This window comes from Adelges cooleyi, unplaced genomic scaffold (assembly GCF_023614345.1).
Source record: "Adelges cooleyi isolate 19-005CV unplaced genomic scaffold, UGA_ACOO_1.1 ACOO_flye_CR_arks_rails_tigmint_CR_PRNA_30, whole genome shotgun sequence".
In the NCBI taxonomy this organism is placed as follows: Eukaryota; Metazoa; Arthropoda; class Insecta; order Hemiptera; family Adelgidae; genus Adelges; species Adelges cooleyi.
The window spans coordinates 3,043,385-3,054,995 of NW_026095971.1; the positions used below are offsets into that span (position 1 = coordinate 3,043,385).

The 11,611-nt window shown below is 30.1% G+C and overlaps 1 protein-coding gene across 7 annotated transcripts; it reads left to right on the forward strand.

Moving 5' to 3' along the window:
• Positions 1 to 1,283: 1,283 nt before the first annotated feature.
• LOC126838669 (uncharacterized) lies at positions 1,284 to 9,279 on the forward strand. 7 transcript variants are annotated; one of them, XM_050573275.1, is made up of 15 exons: positions 1,284 to 1,415; positions 1,511 to 1,673; positions 1,737 to 1,798; positions 2,733 to 2,885; positions 3,101 to 3,241; positions 3,334 to 3,480; positions 3,581 to 3,724; positions 4,932 to 5,075; positions 5,166 to 5,318; positions 5,390 to 5,542; positions 5,614 to 5,766; positions 7,522 to 7,582; positions 7,715 to 7,810; positions 8,208 to 8,297; positions 8,845 to 9,279. In XM_050573275.1, exons 1-15 carry the CDS (start codon positions 1,335 to 1,337, stop codon positions 9,243 to 9,245), a joined length of 2,142 nt encoding a protein of 713 aa, XP_050429232.1. In that variant the 5' UTR covers positions 1,284 to 1,334; the 3' UTR covers positions 9,246 to 9,279. The 7 variants fall into 7 exon arrangements, with proteins under 7 accessions (XP_050429232.1, XP_050429233.1, XP_050429237.1 ...); XM_050573276.1 differs by lacking the exon at positions 8,208 to 8,297; XM_050573280.1 differs by lacking the exon at positions 5,614 to 5,766.
• Positions 9,280 to 11,611: the final 2,332 nt, after the last annotated feature.

Here is an 11,611-nt window from a genome sequence, read left to right on the forward strand (position 1 = left end):
CTTTCAAACCGCAGAACCGATTTCTTCGTGTAGCGACTCTATAGATCAAATTACGAAAGGATAAATTAGTGACACATTGTTACCTAAAACTTAACATTTTATTTTGAAACTATTTGTTTAATTTAATTAATTTTTTAACTCTGTATTTATTTATAGTTGTGTTATATTGTATTTGCATTCTTTACGGTCATACGAAAATAAAAATAAATAGATCAAATGTCGTACCTGAAAGGTACTTTATTGAACCGACTTTTAAAGGACACCTTCACCTTCAAAATAAAAAAAACCATTTTTGTGATTACTATGTAATTTAATATTTGATTTAAATTAGTTGGCTTTTTAGACCGCAATCCTGAAAAGTACCGTGGCAGTCGTGTTAAGCACACAATTGACATCAGTGATTAGGTAAATGATTTTATCAATATTTGTATTTTTAAACTGTAAACACTGGACTTTCCTTACGTACTCACTTACTACTACTACTGCTACTGCTACTACTACCTACTGAATAATTTCCATACGTACAAAATCTTCGAAAGATTTTTGTAAAAACGGCTAGTACTAGCCGTATATATAAATTAGGCTATATAGGTAACATGTAATTAGACCAAACAGGTATAGTTTTAATGTAAAGGGAGTCTACCCTTTTCTTGTTTGGCGGAAAAGTGAATCGACCGGTCATACACGTTTTAGTGTGGAAGACGCAAGTAGTATATTAAAATGTTTGTTTTTATATTTTCGTGACGTTCTGTTTCAGTCATTGGAATTCCTTTGCTGATCAAAATATCATTAATATCTTTTAGAGGATCTTTCTTTAACATATAAATTTAACAAATAGTAATCGTAGACAAGATTGACTTTTAATTTAATTTTTAGATTCTAAAAATTCATAATTTAGCTAGTTTTAGTCTGTTAATAACCGAGTAATAACCTATACATTTACAAATATTTTTAAATTTTTACACAGTAAAACTGACAAAATATACTAAGATATACCTAGGTAGTTTTAATCTGTAAAAATGATATATATATATATATATATATAACCATCATAGCAATAGCAATGAATACTTACAGTTTTATATTCGAACACTGTAAAAAAAAAAACAAATAAGTGATCCAAAAGTATTGTTACTATTATTGTATTTTTAATAAAAAAACAAATACAAAAACACATTTTTTCACTTTAGCAGGTTAAAGCGTGCGTCAACAAATGTGTTTTAGTTGTACTTATTTTTTTGTGCGCTTATGAAACAGAATCTATTCTGCATTTCAAAGTAAAAACTAAATGCGATTTATGAATTCATAAAATGTTATCTATTTAAAATCAAAAAATGAATACTTTATCGATCTGCTTGATTTTAAGTTTAGTTTATTACATAAGGTTTGCAACATTATTTCCAATCAATAACAAGGTAATAAGTTACATATTTTTTTTATAATACAAACATATTTCTACTACTTATGTATAACTATCAATTAATTATGTAATTGGATTTTTTTGTTTTAGGATACAACCTTAACAGAGGCAAGATATGATTTATTTATACGAACATTTACGAGACAAAAAGCTGACAAAAACGGCTTAATAACCCCGCAACAATTCAAAACAGTTTTAGATTCTCAAGATGAATATTGGGATACGCAACCATTTAAAACATTTATTAATAGACGTGAGATAAAATAAATATGAAAATATTGAGCTTGTGTGATTAATAAACATTTTTTTTAATTAGATAGCTTTCCGCTTACACTAAATGAGTTTTGCCTGTTAATGATTTCCTATGTTAATACACAGGTACGTAATAAACATATCACAATACATTCTCTACGCCTTATTCCGTTTAAAAACAGGCTTAGTAAATAAAAAAAATTATTTTAGCACTATAAAGTTGTGTTGGCCTAAGTTAAGTAAACCGACAATAATACCTAATATTGTTATTATTTACTTGGAGAGATATTTTACAAGGATATAGAATTCGAAAAAAACTAAAACTAACATTTGTGTATGCTAAAAAATTTAAGGTTGTTAATATTTTGATTTAAACATTATGAAAATTATTGTTATGTTTCGACGGCAGTTGATGTTTATAGAGTATGGAATTTCGGCTATAAAATGCGATTCCAATAAAGTGTGGTTAGAGAGTTAAGTCGGACTCTTTGTAGCGACAGTGGTGGGAATTATGTACAATGTACATTGCAAAAAACATTCAGTTTGCGAGTGGTAAATAAGAAAAGAAAATGTAATTGCACATTGACAAGCGAGATTAATATAATAGTGGTATTTAGGTAGGCCAAAGAAAAAGTGGATGCCGATTGTAAATTATGACCTGAATATAATATGAGGTAATAAGTTGCGATGGACAAAAATATTTGGTAGAAGAAAATTTAAATGGCCGACTCCATTTCGACGCCCCGTACGAAAAGTTGCACCGTTCAAGTTCTAGCAAAAACTAACACCGTTCGAGGATTCTTACGAAATCAAGCACCGTTCGCAAATTTCTTACGACAACTGGCACCGTTTGCAACAATGGAAACAATAGCCCAACGGTGCTAGTCTTCGTAAGAACTTGAACGGTGCTACTTTTTGTAAGCATCTGTGAACGGTGCTACTTTTCGTAAGGGGCGTCGATTTAAATGGGATAAGAGGAGAGGAATAGAAAAGACGAATACGTTTGGGAATCGTTTTCACTAGAAATGTGCTTACAATAACTACTCTTTATTTGTGCTAGGAGTCTACACTATCTGACGCAAGATTTCATAACCACGAGCTTATAAGACAGGCCTCAGTTAATAGTGAAATGGCAGGGATACAGATTCAAACCGATGTTCCAGCTTCATCAATTGACTCAATAGCACAATGTCAACTAAATAAAAATAATGAGGTGAATATTTTTTCATAATAACATACGATGGTAATTTTTGAGTCCTAAAAGTACTTTATTTTTAGGATCAAAAAATATTATTCTAAATGTGTGCTATGTCTAAAGTGTATACAATTTTTAAATGTACATGATGTTTAGTTTACATAGTATTTTAAGTAGTAAAATATATTATATTACATGTAAAATATTTAAAATGTTTAATTCATTTATGTCAGGATTTTGCATTATCAAACGAATGGCCGAATATATATCCCCAAGAACATGCAGTACAAGAGCCATATGGTATTGAAAAAATAACCGAGCACCTTCAAGCAGTTAACTCTACTGAACAATTTCAAACTACACAGAGTAATGAGGTAAACTATTTCGATTTTAACACACATATTATACGCACATACCATTCACAAATTGTAAAATATTTGATTTATTTTTGTGTAATTTGTGTCAGAATCTTGCGTTACCTGAAGCGCAGATGACCGATTTTTATGATCATGAGTATAATGTACAGAATCGAATTAATGAATATAAAATGACCGAAGAGCAGCTTCAAGTGACTGCCTCCATTGAAGAATTTCGACAACTTCAGAATGTCGAGGTAATATATTAAGATTTTAGCCAGTTTAGAATTTGTTTAATTTGCAGCGTGCCTGTAAGTTGTACAATATTGATATTATTATTTGATTACTTTTTGTTAGAATCCTGCATTGCCAGACGAATGGATGAATTTACGTGACCAAGAATATTCAATACAAGAGCTATATGAAGAAAATAAAATTATAGCGGAACAGCTTCAAATGTTCAACTCTGTGGAACAACCTCAACCAATTGAGGATTATAACGTATTTTATTTCGTTTTAAACTATACACCGTTCGTGGCTGAATGCGTCCGGCGACTGGCCAAATCTCGTCCGTTCTCGTGCAATCCACAAAGAAAACATGCTTGAGCGCTTCTAAACAAAACACATCGCGCGGTATCGATGCACTGTCGGATTGCCTCGGTTTTTGGTGACAGTTGTTCCGGCATAGGTGCAACTAGAGCTCAAATATTTGGGTGTGCTGGAATTATGTTATCCTCACAGACCCGCGGGGGCTGCGCCTCCACACCCCCCCCCCCCAATAACCTTTCCTCTTTTCTTCAGTAATTATAATAAGTAATAACCATTATTTTATGCACAGCAAAACCATACACATCACTATTTTAAATCAATTGAACCAGAATTCAGATTTCAAAACACATACGAGTAAAATATTTATCTAAGTCAACAGTTAGTTACATTATTAATTATTATATCAACGTGGTTTTTATTTTGTTATTAGAATACTTATTTAATTTAGTAATTTTGTCGACAATATTTCTTTCAATATTTAATATAGACGGGTTAGTGAAACGTTGTTGCTGTATATTACCTCTAAGCCAATTCTTTAAATGACGCATTGAAGAAAAGCTACGTTCGCACGTAGCAGAGCTTATAGGTATTGTAAGAGTGACTTGTAATATTTATAGACATTTGGAAAAGTCTGCTCTTTACAATAATTTACTTTAAACAAATTCAAAGAAATATTCATTACTAAAAGTTCCTTTACTTTTTATGTATAGAAATTACGTGAATTGTGTTATAAACTTTGTGATATACCTTATAATGGTTTATGAAATATTGGCTTTTTGTAAAGTCAAATTTTATCAGTCTAATAATTAATATCTATGACTTAAGAAAAAATAAAAATTACATATCGTTCTTACTATTTGTTTATTGTTTTCACTAATATCACGATTTAAAGAAGGTCTTCTCTTTTTCGAATAATGTTACGTGTTTTATTTTAATCACCCCCTAGTTGCGCCTATGGCTGTAGGGTTCTCTACGGGAGGGGGTGAATTTGGCCTCTCTGATAACGGAGCTTCATAATTTGGATTCGCAAGCAGGACGCATTGTCTCCGTGAACGGAGTATAAATATGGTATTTTAATTTTTGTTTGCAAAATGTTCTTTCCAGTACGAGTAGACCTAGGACAATATTAAATTTGATATTTTATTACTTTATATGTCAGGATGCTGCATTACCAGATGAATGGATGAATTTATTCGATCAAGATTATGCAATGCAAACGCCACATGAAGATAATGAAAAAACAACCGAGCAACTTCAAGATATTGACTCTACGGATCAATTAAAAATAATTCAGGGCACTATGGTAAAATATTCTAATTTTGAAAATGTATTTTTTTTATCGTTCTCCTAAATTATACAATATTCGTTTTGTAATTTGTTAAATGTGTGTTAGGAAGAGAATCCTACATTATCAGATACAGGGATAAATTTTAATTACCAAGAGTACAATAAACAGGATCTAGGCGATAATACTAAAATATCAACAGAACAGGGTCAAGCAGTTTTTAACTCTTTAGAACAGTTTGAAACATTTCAGAACAATGAAGTAATGTTTTCTTGGTTATAATTGGATAAATTATACAATATTCGTTTTGTAATTTGTTAAATGTGTGTTAGGAAGAGAATCCTACATTATCAGATACAGGGATAAATTTTAATTACCAAGAGTACAATAAACAGGATCTAGGCGATAATACTAAAATATCAACAGAACAGGGTCAAGCAGTTTTTAACTCTTTGGAACAGTTTGAAACATTTCAGAACAATGAAGTAATGTTTTCTTGGTTATAATTGGATAAATTATACAATATTCGTTTTGTAATTTGTTAAATGTGTGTTAGGAAGAGAATCCTACATTATCAGATACAGGGATACATTTTTATTACCAAGAGTACAATAAACAGGATCTAGGCGGTAATACTAAAATATCAACGGAACAGAGTCAAGCAGTTTTTAACTCTTTGGAACAATTTGAAACATTTCAGAACAATGAAGTAATGTTTTCTTGGTTATAATTAGATAAGCCGGATTATCCATTTATTTGGATTTATATATAAATATTCTTTAAACATAGTACTGTCAATAAACATTAACAAACCAAAACAAACACCATAAACTATTTCCCCTAGAACTTGGAAGGGCTAGACATTTTTTATTTATTTTAATATCTACACCCAAGGTAGATCTTGAAATTAACTATAATATATGCAATTTTCTCAATCTGTGAACACGGGACCTTCCTTACTTACTACTACTTACTTACGTATATAATACTTTCTTATGGTGCTTGGTTAGGATTGTACTGGTTTTAAACCTACTATCTACAGATTCCCATCGAAGCGTTTATTTAAAAGAAATTTTATCACTTTCTGTTATAATAATTCCTGTAGACTTGTGACCTCCCCGTCCTACTATGTTTCAACCCTACTGTACTGGCTTTTTTATTTTATGTATTAGAAAAATGTATAAAAATATAAATTATTAGAAGAAAAAGGGTATTTAAAAATAAAAAGTTAGAGTTAGAGTGGCGTCACTTCAAAATTTTGGACCGCGTACAAGAATATCCACTGGTTCTCTCACTATAACAAAAACTATGAAACACTTATTGAGTTAGGGTTAGTGGAGATAAACAATAAAAAAAACAATAAATTCGATAGTTAAAATAAGTAGGTATTTAATGTTAAACATCACTTTTATAATTGATGTGATGATGTTTGTTTTTAGTTCACACACAGTGGTCTAAATAATACATAAATAATTAATGCCAAAGCGCAAAACAATTAAAAATCTTAAAAAGTTATACTAATACTTCATATATATATATATATAGTAATATAAAAAAAATTAATTTTTAATTTTAACAAGCTTCGCTCTGCATTAGTTACTATAACAGGTACCTATTAATAAAAAAAGAAAGCAAGGCGTAGGCACACATCAGAAAATTTAGCCGCTATTAAATAGTTGTCAATAATAATGAATTTTGATCGGCAAAAGAACATTTAAGCTGAACTATCTGGCAAACAAAGTATTAATAAATTCATCATTATAACGATTCTGGATATACTAAAGTAGTAACTGCACCACTAATATCACTTTATTCAATACATTTTGCGTGGTGTTTAATGATTTAAAAATATAATTTAGTTCATACCAACAAAACGTTTTTTTAATGGTTGGGTAATTATATTGTCTAGGGTATGAAAATATAAATATATTTAATACAATATATTTGCGTTTTAAAATACTTTAAAAAGGCAAATATTACAGAGGCATATTCCCGTCCATTACAACTTAATTCATTAAAATGTTAAGGAGTATTTGTTTTCGTATTTTAGAAAAATGTCAGTTAGCTTCTATACTCTTTGATAATACTTTAGATTCTTCATATAGCTACTGCTTCAAAATAATCTCGCATTTCTTGAATTTTGTTGGCGGCTGTTCGAAGTAGTTAAACATTTTTTATTAAGTCTATATCCAGTTTTGTTATTTGTTCGTCTTTATATATAGGCCCATCAGAGAAATTAATTATAAAAGTTTTAAAATATCGATGTACTTTTAAGTTAATAATATTAAAAATATAACAAGAAGAAAGGTTTAAAAAAAATAAAAACAAGTACATACTTTTCAGGTCCTCTTTACAACTGCACCCTCTGAACTCTCTTAGTTACGCTACTGAGTTAAAGGACCTTTATGGTTAGGATGGTACAACAATTATTTCATACTACGTGATTTTTTTAATTTGTGTTAAGGTTCCTTTTGAAGGCGAGTTGTTCAAAGAGGTCGATGCAAACCAAGTGATCAGTCCCAAAGGTAAAAATATAACTAATGGTTATGCTTATATTTATAATTACATCTCAATCAATTACAACAAAAGATAAGGGTGTATACTGGCCAGACTGTGGCTTACTAAAAACCAAAAATAATTGTAAATCTTCATATTAGATACATCATTTAGTGAACACGATGTTTCGTTGTTGCCCTCAGAAAAACCTACCCGAAAAAGACGTTTGGCTGAAGTGCATATGCCCAAACAACCAGGTAACATAAATTCTGTCTAAACTTTTAAAGAAGGCAATAAAAATGTAGCAAGCACTAAGGATATGCTCCTAAGCCGTGGCATAATAATACGATAAAAAATACATTTTACACCATGTTTCTATTTTAAACTAGACTAAAAACTGACTAATAAAAAAATAATATAAAATGTTTGAATAATTAAGAAAATAGTTTTAATATTAGTATAACAAACTTCATAATAACATTCTTGATAATATTAGTTTTCTCTGATATTATACTATTTTTTATTTATTATGCACAATTTTTTTTTCACAATTAATTAGTGGATAATATTTATTTTGTTTGAGAGTTTTGTACGTTTACTACCACAAGCTTAGAATGTGTGAGTTTAACGACTTTGAAATTGTTGTATTTTCAGAAGATTCCGTTGATGAGCATGGCAATCCGGTGGTGCCTGCGAAAAAACCTCGCAGAAAATCTTTATCAAAAATAATTGTGACTGATACAAGTATACGTAAAATTATTTTTTCCTTAAAAAATAAATTTAGAGTTTTTGCTGTCCGGGGCTAGTAATCTTTTTTCGAAAGCTAAATCACAAATCTCAAATTAAACTACTCATTTGTATTTTTGTTGCGTTAGTTAATAAACTTTTAAGGAACCTCTACTCTAGCATTTATTAAGCGCCATTGTATAGACCACTTTTCAATAAAAATCAACATAAAGTAAAGATTTGTAATCTCTTGTATCTATTTTGATAAAGTTTTTTTTTTTTTAACTTGAGTTGCTCGCGGGGGGCAACTCTTTTCTAAAAGTAAATAGTTATTATAGCTTGTCTCTGGCGACGGACTAACTACCCATTCTGGATAACGAATTCGTCTAGTAACTATCTCACGATGGCAGTTTTGGGCCTTCATGGCCTGTTAAGCTCGCATAATGATGATGCTGAATTATTTTAGCTTTATATGAATATTTTGAGTAATATAGCATGATTTTTGAAAAGGTAGTTAATGATTACGATTTCAAAAAGATTTTACTAAAATAGGTTTTTTTTTCAGATACTCCTGTTAGTGAACCAAGTATTTCAGGATCGCCTGCAACAAAACCTCGCAAAAGAAGTAGAAAATGTTCGCCAAAAGTTGATGTATCTGCATCAAGTACGGGTGAATACTCAACCGGGACTCAGGCCGAACTATCAGTTAATAATAAATCATCTAGTAAAACTTCTTCAGAACATGTAATACAATCACATTTGTTCAATGAACAAGAAGGAAAAAGTAATTTAAAACTCGCAAACAGCGGGGCTCAACTTTTTCAACGGTATTTAATTCTAATGGCATCAAAAAAAAATAGTGATGCACAGAATGTTCCCTCAGCTGACATACATCCGTTCGTAACTACATCATTACCTTCGTCTGATTTAATTTTTAATACCTACCCTCGGCAGCCAGAAGGCTAACTAACATTGAAGACAATGTTATTCACATAGAATGTACGAGCTATGCAAATTAAAATTTTTAATATTTGTAATAATTTGATTCTGTTAACAAAATGATAAATCTACTATCTTTTCATTTTTAACTTATATACTTCTACGATTATGAGAAATACATATTATATTCTAATTTAAGATTTAGCTTCGATGTTTAAAACGAATTAATTCCTTCCATTACTATTTACTGTTTAATCCGTTAATATGTTATGTCTTATATAACACGATGGTCATTATTTTGGGTTTGGTTAAATTTTAATTGGGGAGCTTCCAAAATTGGTTTAAAATGGATAAAAAAAAAGGTCGCTTAAGTTTTAGATCCTAACATTTTTTTAAGGACTTCTCGTGGCACTGCACTTATCCAATACAAATTGGTACCATACGAATTTGCTTATAAAGTACAGAGCACTAATAAATTATTCGGTTATAAAACGTGTAAGCGGTGTTTTTATTATGACGGCTACTGCCGATGTCCCCCGAGTTTCGTAATCTTTGTTTTTTTGTTACCTATTTGATAAGTTGACACTGATAATAATATTTATAGTCTTTCAAAACAGTAACTTTAAATTGGCCTACGACTTTCAAAATTAAAATTGATAGTTTATGGCATTCATATAGGTAAAGATTAATATCTTAAATGCATTAAGAACGGTACCAGGATAAGGTATACTTTAAGAATTTGCCACGGGTAATATCAAGTTGCGTTGCATTACGCGCGACGTTTAAACTTCCAAACCAAGTACGAAAACCAAAATTATTTGCAGATTCGTAAGCAGCATTCGAAATTGAAGAAAAGGTACCCGGTAAAGTAGATTTCTTACATTTTGAGTGTCATTTAATATAAGAATTTTACAGAAAATATAGACTAATTTATTGGTTTTGCCCCATTATTTTATAAAAAAAATTGAAAATCCCAAAAAATTGAAAAATAGAAAATTTTTTTTTTAACTCCCTTTGTATAAATAAAGTATAAACGCGTTATTAAAATCTACTAGGTGTGTAATTCGGTTTTCCGAATCATTTCGCATCCGTTTTAAAAATTCACTAACACCTACCCTTCTGTCTTGGAAAATTGCACTAGAACGACAGTTGATTTACCGCCTTTGTCCTGATACAGTTTCCAGTCCGTTAGTTTTCTCGTGAGACCTTTTACATTTCTAACGCCATCACACTGTATGGGAACTTGGAGATTTAATTCCGCTGGAATTTCGCTTTGCTTCTTATATGACCGTTAATTGCGGCTGTTTTATCTATACTAATTCTATCTCTCTCTCTGATTTTATCTTTCATTAATATAATTTAATTAAAACGTTCTGACAGTAATATCTGTTATCTTAAAGGGACGGTGCCAAAAACAGTATTCGTCTACAGCCCTTTCTAAGCTATTACTTTTATGCTAATAGAGCAATATAATATATCTCCTGTATTAGTATTTTTTCCTGAAAATTCAGATTTTCTAATTCCATTTAGACAATACATTAACAGACGGTCAAATACAGTTTTAACGATTTTGACAAAACATCCAAAATTTAAATCTAAAATCACGTTAAGTTTGATACACATGTTTTTGATTCAATAATTAAATTGAACCTGTATTAATGATTACTATTCTATTAAATGAATGTTTTTATAATCAAAATTATTTATTATTATTCTTCATGCATTTTTTTTTAACATTATATTATTACCGAGGTAGGTTGACATTTTTCATAATAATGGTTTAAAGTATCAATAAATCTATAACAACAAAACTACTGAAAACATAATATTTTGAAATTAATTATGTATTATTTTTTAAGAGTCGAGTAATGTTGGTAATATAAAATATTGTTTCTAGAATTAAAATACTTTAATGCTCATATTATAATAATAATATATAGTGTTAATGTTCATAATAATTTTGTAAAAAAAAAACAATAAAGACAAACATTAGATCTATAAATCTGAGCGCACGGCAGTACGCCGGCCAAGTTCCAGCAATGCCAGTGTATCTTTACGCGAACCAATTCACCCGGTATTTCTAACTCTCATATCTCTGCTACTTCTTAAGATGGGCTTTTAAAATTTGAAACCTAAATTAAGCTTAAATAGTTTAGGACACTGTGTAAAATTGAGGTCTTAATATTTAGCTGTTTTAAAATGGGAGGATTTCAAAATTTGCATTTTTGTTACTGACTCACTGATTCACTCATCATCAAAATTATAATACACTTCCCGTATAGGTAGAAACGTGAAATTTGGCACAAAAGCGGGTCTTATAGTGTAAGTAAAGGGTAAAATCTGAAAATTGCAATTTTCTTAAAATTAGTGCGCTAGGTGGGGATTAATGACCT

What these genes read in the sequence shown, in the direction of transcription:
- LOC126838669 (XM_050573275.1), top strand. Translation starts at nt 1,335, where the DNA reads ATGAATACTTTATCGATCTGCTTGATTTTAAGTTTAGTTTATTACATA. An exon ending in AACCAATTGAGGATTATAAC is followed by an intron (nt 3,725 to 4,931) that starts GTATTTTATTTC and finishes TTTATATGTCAG; the next exon opens with GATGCTGCATTACCAGATGA. An exon ending in AAACATTTCAGAACAATGAA is followed by an intron (nt 5,543 to 5,613) that starts GTAATGTTTTCT and finishes AATGTGTGTTAG; the next exon opens with GAAGAGAATCCTACATTATC.